The following is an 18,797-nucleotide window of genomic DNA, read 5'->3' on the forward strand; positions in this document are numbered from 1 at the left end:
GGAATATTCAACACTGGTATGATTTCTATCATACCAGTGTTGAATATTCCCTCTCAATTTCTAGAGCGAGGCTTTCCACCAGCACTGGGAAATACCTAAGGAGCTTGGTGGGTGGGAAGGGTCCTACCCCATCCTTCCAGTGGTGATACTACGCTAAGGGATTTTAAATTACTCCAGACAGAGAGCTCTGGAGAAGGATTATGTTTATGTAGGAAAGCCCAGGTTGCTATGGATTTCTGGCTGCTGTGATGGATTTTCTGTTTCCCTGAGGAACCTGTAGCAGTGGCCAATGTGATGATACATGGCCAAGACTGTTGTCCCTTGGTGGGAAGCAAGCTGCAGGTCTGGGGCAGAAACTCCCCTGCTGATGGGTTGAGGGGAGCACTGGGGGCACCCCATATTCCCAGGTACAAAGGATGTCTCTGTTTTTCCTACCTCTGCCTGCAGTAAGAGTGTCAGTGTGGTGTTAAAGCAGGTTCACCACAAGGGCAGATTTTTTATGAAAAACTCTACAGAAGGAAGTCTGTTCATGTCTGTGATGTCTGTTTTTCTCTGTAGGAAGAGATATTTTTATTGTCCATTGTAGTTAGTTATTTACTATGCAATCAGTGGGTCTAGTTAATCTTGAATGTTGCATTTCTTTAGGGACCAGATGTCAAAGACAGCTTCAGAAAAATTGGACAGCTTAAGTTTTCTTGCAACTTTGATAAAAAGCTGTCAGCAGGACATTTCCCTAAACCTGTCTCCAATCTGTATAGCCTTGACTATTGCTCTTAGCTTCAGAGGAGAAATGAACATTGGCTACTGTTCTTTGACCTTTGCAGGGTGATAACTTTAGAGAAAATTCTGTGTTCTCTCTGAGTCATGTGAGAAGCCTCTGGCATGAGCTCGTGAGAGCTGCTGTGGGCAGCAGAAGGTTGCCCAGTTGTTTGCCTAACTTCCAGCTGTGGATGCTGTACACCTACAAAAGGCAATTGCACCTTCAGCTGAGGCGAGTGTGCTTATTTTGTATCAAATTTTATATTTTAAATAATTTCATTTGGTAGGCTGTGCTCAAGTTCTAACGTCATAGCTTTAAACTGCTCAATTAGTGACATGCACTTATCCTTCTTCCTGCATAATGAATATGAAGATTTAATACAGGAGATGGTTAGCAAAACGGCAAGTAAGAAATAAGGTGTTCAGGAATAGCCAAGGATTAACGAAAGCGTCTGAGACCCTTATGCATGCACAGAAGGGCTGGTGTGAAAGCCTGGCTCCCACAGAACACTCACTGGGGTGTCCTGAGGGATCCAGCCCAAGGGAGAACCCCAAGTGGGCATGGAGGACAGCAGGGATTCACAAGGCAGCATCATAGCTGAGGGGCACCTGAAACCACCTCCACAAGGATGTTTGAAGCCTGGATTGTCCTGGACTGCTGGCCAAGCTCTTGTGATCCACAGTCCATCAGCAGAGAAATCATAAATAAGTATCTGTGTGTTCAGCAGCACTTGGATATGGGGACCTGTTTGTTTACAGTGTGAGCTCTGTGAGTGCTCAGTGCCGTGGCTATGCCACTGCTTTTAGGTTTGGATTTGTGCACTCCATTTACTTTGTTCCCTTTTTCTTCAACTTGTACTTGTTGTGACTGGACCCTGATTCAGTCTGAAGAGGCAGGATGTGCAGAGTTTATGGTCTTCACTTGCAGGGCAAGAGAGCTGAACTTATTTCCTTGCTTAGCATTGTGCTGTAAGATGCAGGCAAGCCAATTTCTGCCTCTCTTCCACCATCCTGCTAAAACCCTGTTACTGCCTGCCTGGACTGAGCTATTGGCTTTTTTGCATGGTGCAGATGTGCCACAAAAATTTCAAGAGGACTGTTGAAAACCCTTTGCTTATTTGTGTACTTTACCCGTCTGCCATCTTTGGCAGCTCCTTAGGCCCATGTGGGCTGAGGTCTGTCTAGAACAGCAGCTTCTGGGTGGCTGGATCCTAGTTTGGGTGCCAAACACATTCCTATTCCTCATGAATGTTTTGCTGAGTTTCTGGGCTGGTGGAAAGCTTGTGTAGTGGGCACTGCTGTGTTATTGGTATTCCTGTGGTCAGCCCCTGTGCTTGGGGCCTCTCCAGGCACCCAGGCAATGGCAAGCCAAACCCAGCAGTGCAGTGCTTTTGTCTTGCTTTAATTAATTAGTGTAGGACACAACTATTAGCAGAGTGTTTTTGTTTCCATTTGTTCATTCTGACAGCAACCAAAGGAAGCCATTATCTCTGTGAGAGGATGTTTCAGCAAGTGTTATGGTAAATAAAGCTAACAGGATCAGTGCAAAGGAGAGGATCACATTCTCTTAAGGACAGCAGTCGATAATCAGGCTGTTACATGCCAAATCCTTTCAACAGGCATGATAGCGAGTTCACACTCAGATCAGCCTTTAATCTTGGAGGATCACTGACCTCTTTGCTGGCTGATATATTTCCCAGAGTCTACCTGCTCTGTGACACAGGTCTCCCTGTAAGTCACGCGGCAGTTCTTTCAGCACCTTCGGACACAAAGAAAATAAGTTGATGGTGCCGACCTGCCCCTTTTGGCTGAGACGTTTCTGTATGGGTCAGGCTACAGATGGAAGGCCAGTCTGGGCTTGACACTGGATGATGTTTAACAGCCTTCCCTGCTCCATGAGCAGCAGCAGCAGCAGTTGAGCAAACCATAGGGTCCTAGAAACTGTGTGCTCCTCTGGCCCCTAAGGCAGGCAGAGCAGCCTCAGTTTTAACTTTCCTGCAGCGCTTGGCTGCAAGCAGCATTGTTATTGGAACCAAAATGACACTGAAGACCTGTTCTTCATGCTGACAAATAAAATACTTAAGCAATGTGATATTGGTTAAAACATCTTAACATTTTTTTGTGCAACCCTGGAGAAAAATGACGAGACTTATACTGCAGGGTGTTCATTCTTGAGATCTCCATTGTTTCCTATACTCCTCATTTTAGTGTAAGTCTTTTGATCTTTGTTGCATGGCGCAAAGGTGTGTACATTAGGTGAGATACTCAATTCTATTTTATAAAAAAAAGAAGTTTGTAGCCCTCAGGGATTTGCAGAAAAGTTTGAAAATGTGATCATAAACTTCAGGAAGCCAGAGTGCAAGTAGGAAAAGCTCAAATGTTTATAATTTTCTGTAAAAAACAGAATAAAATGCCTTGCAGTTTTAAAGCTGTGATTCTCTGGAGCCTGACGCATAATTTTTGAGTATGTGGAGTTGGCAGTGCTGGAAAGGATGCTTTTCTCTCCCCAGATCGTATTTTTCTGCTGGGAATTTTAATTTCCAGCTTTAACTCTTTCTGCACCTTTTTCTTGGCCAGCCTCTCCTGCAGATGAGGAGCCTCCCCCATATCCGGGGGCTTGGAAGGGCAGCCAAAGGTGGTGACAGCAACCAGGATTCCCCCAGTGGCAGGGGCTGGGCTGCCCTGCCTTGTTGTGTCTGGCCACATCCTTGAGACGTGCTGGGCAGCAAAACCTCTCCAAGGTCTTGCAGCCTGCTGTCCTGGTGGGGAAGGCGCAGGGAGCTCACCAGGGGCAGGAGCACCCCTTGTCCCCCTCTCAGTTGCAGCCAGGGTGTGAACAGCTTGGCTTGGAGAATTATCTCCACCTGCAAAGCTTCCTGTAGGGATGTGATCTTCCCTGAGGACTCATGAAGGACAGGGGCTCTTTCCTCCAGGGGCTTGTTTGCACGGCTGGTGACTCCTCTGAGCAGGGCACAGAAAGGCATGGTGCCTTCCCAGAAATCCTGCAGGGATACAGCGACACTGCTGGGCTCTTCCCTCTGCTTCTCCCTTCCCAAGCCACCTCCCTTGGGCACTGCTCTTTCATATTTTTAGAAAGCACAGTTGATGTTTTTCAGCGCTGGCTTTGCACGTCAGCAGCCATTGCACAACGAGCTCTCAGGGGCCATTTATTTCACAAGCAAGGCTCATACCCTGTGACAGCATTTTCCGTCACCTCCTCAAGAGCACTCTGGGCTCTAGCTGCTTCAAAATGGCAGCTATTGTTCAGTGTCCCATGCCCTGCTTGAAACCAGGCCTCCCCCTGACACGTTTCAATAGCTCTTCTCTGTGATCTGTTTATCCCCCACGTGCTTTCAGGGGAAGTGGGGAAGGGCTCATTTCTGTTTTAGGGACCAATGCACCAACATGCTGCAAGCAGCCCCTTTCTCTGCCTCCCAACTTTCTGAGCTAGTCCTAATTTAATCTAGTATGAGCCCCTTGCAGAGCTGGAGGATCTGGAGGCTGGCCATGCTCACTTTAACAAGGTCTGTGCTGCATGGGCATGGACCAGCCCATCCTTTATAGAATGATGCCTGCAAAAGGGGAAGTTATTATTTGAATTTATTAAAAAAAAAATAAAAATCAGCCCTCTGGATAAAGGACGGCAAAAATGAGCAGCACTTTGTTTTTAAAGCTAGAGGGCAACTGTGGAGACTGGGGGAGAAATTTATTACCTTTGGTAAGAGAATTGGAAAGACAAATAGAAAACTTCAGAGGCTACGGGCTGGCTGAGCAATGTCTGGATGCCCTCCCTCAATGGCTGGGCTTGGGGACTCTATGTTAATATGGTGCACCCATATTAACATTGCATATCCATCATTTCCCACAAAAATATCTTATTACACAGAGCTTGTTTCTCCACCCCTCTATTGTAAGCACCTGCGAATCATGTGGGTCCTATGGAACCAACCTTAGCTAACCCGTGCCACCTCTAACTAATCTTTCAGGGCTGTGACTGTTTTCACATTTTCCCAGCTGGGCCGAGTGCCCTTCCAAATTGTCAGCCTGGTGCCACCCACACTGGTTTGTATTCCCTGAGAAATACAGATGTAACTATTTCAATTACAAGACACCTCAAAACCATAAATGTCTTCAAAGTTGTGAAGAATGCCCCAGTCTGGGACCACAATAATCCTGTCTTCCTAAATTTTCCCTTTATATTTTCCTGAATTTGCCTGCATCTGATACTTTAGCTGGAACAACGTATTCCATTCCATATGTGCTTCCAGCATGTGCACATCTGCATGGCACACTACCTGCTTCCCCTGGCATGATGGCCACACTTCCAGACCTTACCAGGACTCTTTTCTCTCACTAAAGCTTCTCTCTAGGAAACACTTATTTGGTTTGTCCTGTTCTTCCCTATATTTGCTCATCCAGTTTGAAAATAAGCTCTCCTTAACCCAGGATGTTATTCGTGTTTGTTTTGGGCTGGTTCAGGGTTTTGCTAGCAAAGAGGGCACAATTCTTGCAGGTTCTTAGAACAATGTGCTTTATTTCAGGCACAAGCAAACCCATTGTGTGTAGCATGTGCAGCACTGCATTCACCCACAGAGGTATATAAAGGGTAATGATAATGCTGCCCAGAAGGCTAACACATCAAAGGCCAAGGAGCAGTTAAAATGTATTATGAGCTGTTGGCAGTGATTGTGGGGGGTATTCGTGTGTTGCTGATTTGGACGGCTCGAGTAAATGAAAACCCTCTGGATTAATTGGTACACCAAAGAGATTGGAGGAAAATGGAGGCTGATGGAAAATGACAAACATGGGAAAACACAGATAGCTGGGTGCGCTGACCTGCTCTGGGGCACTGCTGATTAACTTGCAGCTCCCTACTGTGCCCTGGAAAGCCAGGCAGAGCTGGGGGTGCCCCGCCAGCAGCTCACCCAGCACTTTGGTGGGAGCACACTGAGCCCCACAGGCAGCATCTGCAGTGCTGCTATTTCAGCACAGCCAAGTGGGTAGTTAGAGGTGAGACTTACCAGGTGTCTTGTGACACCTGGACACCACGGGACAAGAGTTTAATTACTTTTAATGATGTGGGGTGCTGGGGGAGGGAGAAGAGGCTGTGTGGTGCCTGGTGTCACAGAGTAACTGAAGCTGGGAACTTCAAAATGGATTTGCCACGAGTCTGCTGGCTGAATGACAACCAGAATTGAATGACATGCTCCCATCTGTAGCTAGGATATCCATATTCCAACTACTCTTTTGTGGTTTATTACTGACACTTCAATTTTACATGAATGGCATCTAACACTGTAACCTAAAGTGTTACAGTGGCAGCCATACAAACTCCAGTTGTACCAGCTCAGTCACAAGCTAATGGAGCAGCTGGAGCAGGAGCACTCAACGCAGCACCAGGTAAGTCACGCCCTTACAGACCACCTGCCTAGTGATTGGGGCAGTATCCTCATGCTGAAGATGGTGGTCAGCTGGGGGTCTTTCATACATCCACACTGGGGCTACAAAAGAGGGTCCCTGTCTTCTTTCTGATCAGCAGCTGTGTTCAACAATGGGTTTCTAAAATAATTGTGCCTAAGCCAAACTGCCACAACTTGTGCTGGTATCAGTGATCTCTCATCTGGACATCACATGGCTCATCCTGCCAGGTACTTCTTCTGTCTTATCATGGTCTGACCTACTCATTGCTGACTCTGGTAGAGACACTTTTTTACTGCTAGTCTTGACGGGACACCTCCAGTTTGGGTGGTTTTCTGTTCCATTCTACCAGTTCCTCCTGCAGCTCAGGAGTTTGTTTCATTCCTGTACTCAACTCTGCACTTTGCATATTTCTCTCTTGCAGACTTGAGGAATCCTTGTCACGGGAAGAAAAGCACAGAAGGTGATGTGCCTCTGGTCACCTGGTGATTTACAAGGTCTCTTTCTTCTCTCATTATCATTTCAGGGCATGGAAGAGGGGAAGAAAGAGGCTGCTCTAACTGGCAGGTTCTCCCAACCATGTGTCCTTCCAGCAGCTATGTGGGTGTCATGGGGATTGAAGGTAAAATTCCAGAGGGGACTTTCTCTGTCCTTTTCCTAAATATAGTTATAAGAAGACTAGTCAAGTCAAGTTAGCAGAAAGACAGAGAAGGAAAATGTGTTGCTGTATGCACAGGTAGGATTGCTCCTCTTGCCAGGACCTTGACCCAAGCCTGTCAGGCTCCTGTCTTTTCTCCCAGCTCATTGTCACAGATTATTTAAAACATGGCCCAGCTCTGCAGCCTCTGCCAGTACCCATCCCACTGTCCTTCTGCTGGCAGTCCCCTCTTCTGTGGGTGTTACAGGAAAAAATCTTGCCTTCTACTTGTGTCGGGGGGCATTGTAGCAGGGTGGGAGAACACATTTTTAATATAGTGAGGCCATGAGAATGAGCATCACCAACTTTTTGTCTGACATGATTTTGAAATATTCCTTGCTTTTCCCATAAATCCAAGACATATATAAAGAATCTGTTTTCAGTCTTGAAACTGAAGTCAAGCATCAATTTTAAAATCTATTTTTAAAGCAAATAGCAATGTAATTTATAATGTTAAACTTAAATTTTTTAAGTGCTCTCATCCTTGGAAAAAATAGAACACTTCATTTTTTGGTGACTAATGATGAAGTGTTTTCTAAAGGTGACTAAGCATAGCACAAAATGTCCTAAATATATTTATTAGCTTATCAAATGTAATTAATTGAATTTGGTTGCAAATGGCTATGACTTTGTAAGTGAAATGCACTTTTGGTTAGCTAGACAGTTTCTTATCAAAGAACAAAAAGCCAACATTAAAACATATGCAGCTTACTGAATAATCATGTTATTTGTCAGACAAGCAGAAGTATCATCACTGAAGTGTTCCCAAATGCCAAATTGGATAATACACATAATTAGGCCCCATTTGATTAGATATGTGCCCATGGTAACAGCCACACTCAAGATCCATATATTAGTACAGTCTTGAAATAATTTTCAAGGGGAATGATGGCAACATCTGAAGCTTCACTGAGGAGACTTTTGGAACCTAACCTATGCACCAATTTTCTCTGTTCCTGTGGTTATTCTTTGTCTTATTATCTTCTATTTTTAAAACAATGCATACCTTGGTTCTCAAAGGGGATATACTGCTTCCTTGAAGTGTCAGTACACTTCTGTCCCTACAAGGAAGATCTCTTACTCATCTTCATCGCATAAAGCCTAAAACCTTCCTATATTTAGGGATGAAACCCAGCAATTGGCAAGGCTGCTGCAAGCTGTTTCTAGGAGGTGGCAACAATCATCACCTGGAAGGCAGCCCCTCTCAGATCCACTGTCCAGCCCGGGACTGCCCGTGATGGATAAAGTCTTCTGTATGTTCTTTTAGCCTTTTGCAGGAGCCTTATGAAGAAACTGCAAAGTCTCAGCAAGAAACTGATTTTGCATCAGATACAAGCCTCAGAGAGCCTGTAAGCCCTGAGCTACTGCCAACCCACAGGGAAAGAGTCCAGAGGGTACAGTTTGGGCAGCCATGGAGTGCAAGAGAGTGTTCAGCTGTAGATGCAATATGAATTGTCCCTGCAGTTTATTTTTACATGCTTAGAGGGTGAATGAGTTTGGAAGTGTTGGAGAGAATCAGATAATTAGCAGAATGAAATATTATTATGTGTTATTTATAAAAAAAGAGAGAAATATATCTCCTGGTGTAACACTGTATATCCAGGGATGATGATAGGTGCTGCTTTTGCAGAAATGCCAGCTGGGAAATATTTAAAGGAAGGTTTTTTCCCTCAATAAGGAAGACACCAAGATATAGAAAACTCTCCCAGATGAAGGTACCAGGGTATGACTGGTCTATAGCAGGGAAACTGAGGCAATGGGTGCTGAGAGTCTGGCAGGAGAGGAGCTTAGAGTCTCAGTCCTGGCCAGTTTGGTATAGAGGGCTAAGGTGTATGTGGCTAATCTGGCCATGTCAGCTATGCCACCAATGCAAGAGAGCCATAGTGGACCCCTTACAGTGTCCTCAGCTGATAGGAACAAGACAGGACCTGGCACCAGGGAACTCTGAAGATATGTCATGGAGAGGAAGTCAACACTGAAAGACTGTGAAAAATAAATGTACAAATATGTTTTAGAATGCATTACAGCTTTTAGAAAGAAGAAGGCTATCCTAAGCAAATGGGAAACAGAACAGATAAAAAGCTTTGGTGGGCAGAGTGGGAGCACAGGGGAAGATTTTATTCCCTGGTTTAGCTGTTACTTGGCACAGAGAACTCCTGGGAGCACTTCCTCTAAGGGGCCAGTGACACAGCCAGCCATATTTGTAGCCCTCAGCTGGACAGCAAGGACACTGTAGGAGAGTCCATACAAAGTCATCAAACTGTTACTGGATGCAGCGTTAGGATTACACTTACTGAGATGAAAGTAGATACATGGATCCACCTTGGGCATGCAGTGCATGATTAGGAGCATGTCATCTTTCTCCATATTAGCATGTTCTTAATTATGCTCAGGGGACTGGATCCTCAGCAATATAAATTAACATCACAGGTCAAATTATGCTGAAGTTGTGAAATTCCTACACCCTTCCCTCTTGTTTTTAAGTACATGCTGGTTTTAACACTTGTTCCCAAAACAGGGGCTTATTCAAACCAGTTTCTTGTTATTCACATCAGCACCAAATTATGAGGTCTGAAATTAGTCAGACCAAACCCTGGCTCTGCCCTGGAGGAGAGCAGGAGGACTCTAAACTAGGTTGTGTGTGAGCCCTGTGGTGATGGTAGAGATGGCTGTGCCAGCCCTAAACACCCTGTTTAAAGGTACCTTGTGGACAGCCACCACCTGTGTTTGACAGTGCACTTGTACTGAATATGCCCAGGCATTTGGGACCTCCTACAGACTGAAGGATATTCTCTGATCATGGGGCTGGTGGTCTGGCAGCTCTTTGGTGGTGAAACCAGCCCTGAGAGAGTCCTGGGGGTGCCACTGAAAGGCATGGTGGATGTGCTGTGTGTGGGAGTGACAGTGCTCACACACATGCATGTACAGGCAGTACTGGTCCCTCCTGTGATAAATGGCTCTAACTACAGCTTTATGAAATTTTGAATTTCTGTTTTTCAGAACAGAACAAACTGGGGCAAAAATTAGGAAAAATTATTTCCTGGAATTATAACAGTCATGTTCAGAAATGTTTCCCTGTTCTGTTTTGACATTTTTTTGGATCAAAGTGAAGCATTTTGACATTTCTGAGGTAGGAATGTTTTGTTTCAATTTGTTGAACTGACATGAAATGTTTAGTTTCAAGTCTGCTTAACATTAAAATCGGCAGTGCCTTTCCTTGGGTTTGGGTCCCATTCTCTCCTCTGGGCTGTGCTCTTGGGAGCTCTGCCCGGCTCCCATAAAGCTTGGGCAAGGTCCACGGTGTTCTCAGTGAGTGCTCAGCCACAAGCCCCATGCACAGGGAAAAAAAAAAAAAGGAGGCCTTTTTGGGAAAGTTCCTTTCCATGCTGAACTCAGCTGAAATGAAAAAAATTGTGGCAGTTGAAGCAAAGAGCTTGGTTCCAGTTCACTGCGACAAAACATCATTTCTTGTCAGCAGCATCCCTGTCTTCCCACAGGCACTTTGTGTGTTGCAGAAACTGTTAGGTGTTGATGTGATCTACACCAATAAGCTCCAGAAGGTCTGCAGGCTGGATGTAGTGGAGGAGCTGCCCTTTGGTGTTGGTTCAGCAGATTTCCCAACAAGCTAAAAACCCTTTTGCCTGCCTGGGGGCTGGCTGGGGCTGGGGCAGCCTCTGGTCCCCAAGAGAGGTGAGGAGGCTGCAATAGGGACATGAGTGTCTCCTGGGAATTCAGCAGACTCTGCTCTTTTCTGCAGGTGGGTCTAAGGTCTTCCTGGGATTTCTGATGAAATTTACGTAAAAGTCAGTTCAGAAGTTTCTTTGGTTCATTCTCAACAGCTCTTTATAGGATGAAGCAGATCCTACTACTTACTGTGAGGGATAATTGAACTCCTTGCCCTCCCCCTTTCCTGGGCAACAGCTTCAAAAGATCTCTGATTTTGCTCACCAGTCAAGCAATCTCATTTGCAAAACAACTGCAAGGGCCCTGCAAAAGCAGAAGGACAGCTCCTTTGTTAAAGAGTGCTTTTTGGTGACACAAAGGAATCATAAAGGTGATGGAGCTGCAGACTGGACAGCCACGTTTCCTGGACTGTGCAGGCTGGCCTCCCTCCCCCTCCCAGCTGAAATTTCAGACCCCGAGTCTAAGGATTATGCAAGGCTCGAGCCCAGTGAGAACAAGATGCACTGCAACTATTCTTAGCTCCAGAAATTATTCCTGGCTCTGCTTTGAAATCTGAACCAGGGTTAATTTCTCTCCCCCTTCCCCCGGCCTGTTTCCTCTCCTCTTTCATGTACCTATTTGCATAGACTGTCATCGTTAGAATTTCCATTAAAATTGAAAGCCTCCTTCCTGCATGTCACCTCTCGCAGCCCCCTTCCGCTTGCCCTGTGTGACTTTTGGAGGGCTGGAGAGCAAAGGTCCTGTGCTAGCATCGCCTCTGAGCCCTGCCTTCCCCTTGCCCTCTAGTCCTGCTCCTCTGTTGCTATAGGAACATCCATCAACTTGGGAGTGCCAGAGAAAAAGAACAGAGAGTTATCGTAATTATTTAATGATTGATTAATATATGTTTATAGAGCACTTCAAAACAGTGCATAATTTTGTGAATTGTTTATTAACTGGACAAGTAGTATCATTTGCTGAACATCCTCCACTCTCATTGTTTCAATGGGAGGAAAGGGTGGTAGACAGCTTGCAGGTTTTGTAACAGTTATATTACTAAGACTACTAGTAGTTCTGCTTCAGGAAAATAATTTAAATCAAGAGCCTTCAGCTCAAGTTTTCATAGTCAGGGCTGCTCTCAACACCTGCCATTAAGGTTACTCAAACACCTCCATTATAAAGACCTATGTTCAGCTGTTCTTTGGCAAGTTTCACCCACCTGGAAAGGCGGCTTGAGTTTACTTCTCCTAAAGGCTGAATAAAAAGAGGAGACAGAGAGTGCTTGCAGCTGGTGGTGAAACATGGCTGGCTGGTACAGGAACCTCAGCTGCACCACTCTGCTGAGTGATGGTGTTTTTGCCAGAAGGCCACAGAGGCCTTTTGATAAAATGTGTGTTCTGTGCCTGTAGTATCAGGTTGGAAGGACTGTGTAAGCAGGCTCTGTCAGCTGATGAGGAAGGATAGGGTGAGTAGTATGTGCTGGTATTGTGGTACACTGCCATTTTCCCACATCCAGTGGGGGCTGCCAGCCAGATCAATATCTGTTGCCCATGCTGGCTGTAAATCCTGAGCTCTACCCAGCCTGAGCCAGGTAACCTGCTGAAGCCAGTCTGCCTCTGCTCTCTCCATCCCCCAGGGCCTTCTTTGGGTCTGACTTTCCCTGGTGCCTAACTGCTCTCTGGCTTCTTCCCTCTCCTGCTAATGACTCCTGCACAGAGGGACACAAGGTAAATGTAGACTGGCCACCTAAGCATGGGAGAGTCTGGAACATGCAGCACACACTGCCATGCATGCTTGAGAGCTAAGGCTCACAGTCAGTGTGATTTTGGTGTGAGCTCTCATGCACCTTGGAGACCTGTAGGGCTGGTACGCCCTTGGTGTCCGGCCTGATGGTCCTTGTAGGTGAGACAGGATAATGCAATAGACTACAGGCAGCTGGTGAAAGCTGGTGCTGCCTGCCTGACTCAGCCAGGCTCCTTACCTGAATAAGGCCTGCAAGACCATGGCTGCTGTGGTGGAGGATCACTGGGAGGGTACTAATTCTAGCTGGTGCTCATGGAGGGGCTGTTTTGCCCAGGTGCTTGGTATGAAGCACTGAAGACCTGTGATGCCATGGGATAGGTGTTGATCCTGTGTGTCATGTGTACAGCTCCCTAGTTTTCAAGAGGAAGTATGGAATGAATAAGGAGACTTGCTAAATGAAACAAATTTGTCCTGGATTCACACTGGTGTTTAGGAAGTATTAAACTCTTGTTCATTTTATGGACTCCTGGACTTCTCAGCCCCTGTGAATGTATCTTCTGTAGAGCAATCATCCCATAAACGTGCCTTCACATGTGGTAGCTGTCCTTCAGGTTTTTTATGGAGTTTAATTATGGATTGCTGCAGAAAGGTCTCTGCTCCACCTGAAGAAAGCAGTAGCAGCATTAGGTTGTTATTCTGTAGTAGTTCAGCACTAGAGGGGGATGTAGCACGTGCTTTTACATCCAGCAGGTTTTCTATGTACATGCAACAATATTTTACAGTGGTATTTAGGAGGAGGCTGTTTCTTTAATTGCCAACATAAAGATTTTTGTCTTGCAGGGGCAATTTTCTTGCATAGGATAAAAATCAGAGAGGCTGCTATTTGCCAAGCCTTAAAAGACTGTGCTTGTAGTCAATTAATTTTGTAATGTTTCATGTGTGTCTTGGATATTGGGGCCTCAGAACTTTCCTTCAGGCAATTTTCAGGTGTTTTTCTTTTTTTGGGTTTGTTTGTTTTTTGTTCTTTGGTGGGTTTTTTTGGTGTATGGCTGACATGAGCAAGCAGAGGCTGCTCTTTAGTTTAGCTATAGCTCTAATGCAGGCTGCTGGCTGGAAGAGTCTGTGTTCTGCTCTTCTTACAAAGGGACACTTCGTGTGCTATGCTGTGGGACTGCAGTTTATTGTGGTAGCGAGTCCTGCAAGTAGCTGAACAAAGATTTAAAGCCAAATCCACACAGCTCCACTTGGAAAGCTGCACATTTCTGTTTTCAGCAAAAATGGCTCTTCAACTTTGAAGAGGTCCCAGTAATAAAAACCAGTTGTCTACTTCATGCATGAGCAAAATACTTGGCAAAAAGAGTTGCTGCCTTGAGGTTTTGCAGAAGCTGGTCAAATTCCTGTCCTCTTGTTTTCCTTCTCATTTCCAGTGAGCAATTCTTATTCCATGTTTTACACAACGGTGCAGGAGTGTGCTTGTGTGAGGAGGTGACTTGCTAGCCTGTTAGCCAGAGAATTTCTCTGTGTGCCTTTGGGTATGGCACTTAGCGAGAGGAGCAACCAGGTGGTGTATGCTATGTTTATGCACAAATGTGGCTGCGGTAGAAGATGAGAATGTCATTTGCTGAAGAAAAGCTATATTCAAGCCAGTGGCTAGAGACACTCACAGATCCAAATTTTGGCAGTTTGCTCTATGGGAGATCATCATGTGTGCCCCCATGCCCTCCTCTCCTTTCTCCTGCTTGTACCCTGGAATTGCACATGGCTGTGGTTCCCACCTCGCGCTGAGAGAAATGTTGGCTAGCCAGAAAAGATGTCCCCATTCACATTTCCACACAGAAACTTTTCTTTCCCTACTTTTAGTGCCTGTAATTACTTCTTTACTCCAGTGCCAGCAATCTTCCATCAGGCATCGTTATTAATGGAGAGAAAAGAGAAAGGAAGGGAGGGAGAGAAAGAGAGAGTGCCACAAAACTTAATTTAATCGCAGCACCCCATGCTCAATTTAACAGACACAACAGCTCAGAATGGGGTCCCTGTGCAACGGGAGGGCAGGCAGTGGAGCGTCCCTGGAAAGAATTAATTGTGGATGACAATGTGTAAACAGTGCAGATGAATAGGGCATGCAGGTGTGAGGCACCGGGGCCATCCCGGGGACTTTTTCACACGAATTTCAGCTCCTTCACTGCTGACCTGCTCCCGAAAACGTGATTAGTGTCGGCGTTGGGAAACCATTCAGGGTGTCAGGATTTGGCACATATTAACTAGCCCTGGGGAAGAGGGGAGGGAGCACATGGGGGCTATGAAAGAAGGAAGTCTGGCGGACAAGGGGATTGTTAAAGGGCCAGAAAATCCTCATTGCTCTGAGGTGCCCTTGGTGCTTGGAGGAAAATGGAAGGGAGCCGAAGCAGAATAGAGCTCTAAGGCACTCTAGCCCTTACTGAGCTATATGGAAAACAAGATAATGCATTGTGGAATACTTTTCTTTGAGTGTCTTCATAAATATTAGTGATGTTTGTATTAATGACTTTTCTTGGCTGTGGCTTTCCCAGTTCTAGACACTTCAGCTTGAGAGATAAACAGTCAAAACAAGCAGGAAAGTTAATGACACAACAGTGCTGAGAACAGGAAATATCTCCTGGGTATCATATGGAGGTTGTTCAGAGGGCAAAAATGCAGCTTCATAATTATGTACTCTATGTGTACAGTGATACAGACAGGGGGTTGTACAATGGGCCCAATCTACCAAGCCTAAGGTCAGATGCTCTTAAATTATGCTCCTTGTGCCAGCCTGGCTTTCTGCGTCCAAGCACGGGAGTTACATGCAGAAAGTAGACAAGGTTACTGATATCTTTTCCTACTTGTAAGAGTGATGCAAGGGGAAGGATGGAACCTGATGAGGACTACCATAAATACCAGTGCCTCTGCTGGATTCTATTATGTTTTTCTTCCTTGCTGGAAATCCTTTTCTGCCTGCCTTGTGACTTGGGCAGCATGGCAGGAGTGCTGTGTAGGTGCCTCCTGAGATTCCCAGCTTTGAGCTCCCTAGACCACTGCAGCCCAAAGACATGGGTCTCACATAATATAATAAAAATAAAAGTTACTCTAATTGCAAACATACTTGTGGATGTGAAGGTGAGGTTGGATTCTTGCTGGCCTGGTGATGAAAAAGGGCATGGCCATCGATGCTGGTTTGGCAGTGCAGACATCTCTATGGGTGGCAAAGTGGATCAGCCCCTTCCTAGGCTGTTTCGTCTTGGAGAGATGGAGTAGGTGGTGAGGGGGGGACATGAAATAGCATTGCAGAAACCATGAAGGCAAGTGTAGAAATCCCATCTCCAATTCAGAATTGCACTTAGTCGCTATTGGAAAATTACCTGCTTACTTTGCTTAGTAACTCACGATTGTATGACAGACTAGCTCATCATCCTTTTGAAAAAAGGCCATCGCTGCCTCCAAGGCACATTGTGGGGCTGAGGTAACAGAGAACTTCTGTGCTTGGGTCATGGAAGTCAAGACTTTAGTCCTGATTGTGGCAATTGGAGATGATTTCTGTGGAAAATCTCTGGAAACTAGCAATGGCTATGTGGGAAAGTTACTCCTTAAGCACTAAAGTAACCTGGCAATGTCTGTATGTTCAGTTAAATTGTTAATGGGCAAGAAAGTGGATGTGACGTGGAAAGCTGAATGTGAGAGGAAATATTGTGAGAAGCTGGCAAAACTTGATTGCCATTAACCCAGGGATATCTAGATTAATAAGAAATAATGGCACAGACTTTATGCAGTACAAGCCTACAGAAAGGCCATGTTGAGTTGTGTTAGCTCAGGCGTGGAGGAGATGGGGCTAAGGGAACGTCAGTAATTTGCAAGCAGTGAAAATGGGACGGCTGAAGAAAGTGAGGATGTGTGTCCCCAGTCAGATGTGTTCAACTTAAGACCATAGCTCTAGCTTGAAATTTTATAGAATCCTCACACCAGGTGTTTAACACGGTGCTGCATGTGAAATATGCTCCTGTGGTAACAAATTGCCCTTTCTTGTGAGGATGCCAAGTTAATGCAGAGGTTCTCAGGCTTCATGAGAAATCAGAGCGAGGAGGGAGGTTTAAAAGCTATACAGGGATGTACCCCTTCTCGAGGCAGTTCTGCTGTTGTCAGTGGTACCAAGCATGGGGTCTGGGCCTGGCTAGGGTGATGATGATGGGGCTGGGCTCCAGAGCATTGTGATCTTTGTAAAGGTGCTGGTTGGGTTGTGGTGCAGGTGGGAGGATCTGCTGCCCTTCTAGGCTGCAGAAACTCTTGAATACAAGCTCATTGTGACTGTGAGTTGAGTGATGGACTTACCCACAACAATCTGAACTGTTTACATTAGAATTCCTGATGCTAGTCCCAAGTTATTGTGCAGTTCTTGTTGCTCTTGTTCTTAGTGCTTTTTCCTTACATCAGGTACCCTTTTTCAGTCCTATCAGTTTATTGATAAAGACCCCCAAGCATCCTGGGCCATGACTTCTGATCCATCCCACTGGTTAACCAGGTGAACAGCTCGGATCTAAAAGCAAATGTAGCTGAAAATCAGCTTGGTTGCCTGACTTTTCTTTTTAATGTGAAAATGTGACTTGATGTGACAAAAGGAGATACATACTCTTCTCCCAAATCAAGGCAACAATATTGAAAAATCCTAATAACTGTGGGGAAAAAATCTCTGAGGTGGCAAAAGGGATGTTGCTTAAAATTAAATAAAGACTCAATTGGATAAACAGTTCAAATTGTGTAGAATTCTTAATGGTGGCTCATTTGCCAGCTCTGCTAAAAGTCCCCAGCTTTCTCACAAACACTTCTGCAGTTGATATTGGTTATCATAACTGATGAATTTGATGATATACAAAGTCCAGCTTTGCATGTGTTTCTGTGCTGTGAGAGAGCATTCAGCAAAAAAACTTGTCTGCTTTCAGCCCTCTGCCAGTGCCTTGGCAACACTGGAGTTTTCCAAAGGGCTGGTAGATACAGGATCTAAGTAACTTATTTTCCTTGTAGCGAGGCTGGAGCAAAAGGTGCCTTCAGAAGAGGTTACAGCAGGGGGCAAGGAATCAGGAGCTCTAGAGTGAGATGGAGCAGTCTGCCCTAGGAAAGAAGACCTGAAGCTCTGGGTGAATAGGGCTACTGGCACCAGGCAAGGATAAACCCTGGATCTGCCAGGGGGAGGAGACTTGGGAACATCGAGAAAAGGCTGTGAGGGTGAATTCACTCAGGCCAGTGAAAGATATCTCACAGCTTATTCTCTGTGGGGTCATTCATCACCTTTTCTTAGCTGGTGTGCTTGGAAGTAGTGCTGGCCTGGCTGCAGCACAGAAATGCAGTGGTATGGCAACACCGATACAGAGAAATTCTGAAAAGCACAGCCTCTGCTGATTTGTGGGTGATCTGAGATATAATTAAATGTTGTAGAGCTTAAAGATAAGATATATTTCTCTCAAGTTGGAGATGGGTTGACTAATTTCAGTAAAATAAGTCTGTATGAAGCATTCAGCGAATGCTCAGATGAAGTACATTCTGAGTAACTTGCTTTTTTCTGACAAGTTTTTGAAGTCTGCATTTATAACTTCTTCTGGGAGTGCTTGCAGAACTTTTAAGAATCACTTCACAGAAAGGCTTGTTGCATATTTTTTATTTCCTAATCAGTGCCTATACTAAGGCACAGGACTTGCAATACTGATTTCTCAGTGCAAATGGTTTTCCTGGAAAATATTTTTCTTAGGTGTAGACCATGAGTTTGAAGGTAAACAAGGCACCTTCTTTCGTTCCAATAGTTTAAATGTATTAATTGAACTGAAAACCAAAAACCCACTTAATGCTAGCTGTTACACAGAGGTGGATGGCTGCTAATGCCATCTGTTCTGGAACAGGCACCAAACTGGTTCTGCTGGCATGCTCAGTCTGACTGTCCAGCTAGTAAAAGCTAATCCCCTGCACTGCTAAGCCCTGTCCTCTGGCTGGGGTGGTCTGACTCCGGTGGCATGGTCAGAAACAAAGGGTTTGGTTCATTGCTGGCTCCAGCTGCAGTGGTCAAGCATAGGGCTGCTTGACAAATGCTCCCAGACATGAATCATGTGTCTTATTATCCATTTCTGTGTTCCTTGAACTCTTGCTTTACCACCCCTGCATCTCCATTTCCATTCCTCAACTGAGAGAGACAACCTGCACCTAAGTAGTTTTCCCTTGTCGTCCTGGTTATGCCATATATCCATTTTTCAGTTTGGTATTTCTGATACTGCTAAGCAGGCTATCTCTTATATGCTGTTACAGGTATGGCTACCAGGCATGCTGGCCTGGCAAGGCCCCATTTCCCAGAATGTCCCCAGTGCTCCACTCCAGCTGTCTTGTGGTTCGGCTGTTGCTCACACACATTCCCCATAACCACATGAGGGATCCAGCCAGCCCTCACAGCACCACCTGTACCCTTTGCCAGCTTCTCACAATATTCCCTCTCACATTCAGCTTTCCACGTCACATCCACTTTCTTGCC

At 45.4% G+C, this 18,797-nt stretch overlaps 1 protein-coding gene across 12 annotated transcripts in view; it reads left to right on the forward strand.

Moving 5' to 3' along the window:
• Positions 1-18,797, forward strand: part of SMOC1 (SPARC related modular calcium binding 1) — a 170,647-nt gene that overhangs the window by 10,730 nt on the left and 141,120 nt on the right. For 10 of the 12 annotated variants that reach the window (XM_041459777.1, XM_041459781.1, XM_041459779.1 and 7 more), the window contains one exon: positions 6,704-6,799. In XM_041459777.1, the coding sequence (XP_041315711.1) occupies positions 6,704-6,799 (96 nt within the window). Of the gene's footprint in view, positions 1-6,703; positions 6,800-18,797 lie in introns of those variants that run through there. The other 2 variants (XM_041459788.1, XM_041459786.1) reach the window with 1 other exon arrangement.

This window comes from Pyrgilauda ruficollis, unplaced genomic scaffold, assembly GCF_017590135.1.
Source record: "Pyrgilauda ruficollis isolate IOZ18807 unplaced genomic scaffold, ASM1759013v1 scaffold14, whole genome shotgun sequence".
NCBI classification, from domain to species: domain Eukaryota; kingdom Metazoa; phylum Chordata; class Aves; order Passeriformes; family Passeridae; genus Pyrgilauda; species Pyrgilauda ruficollis.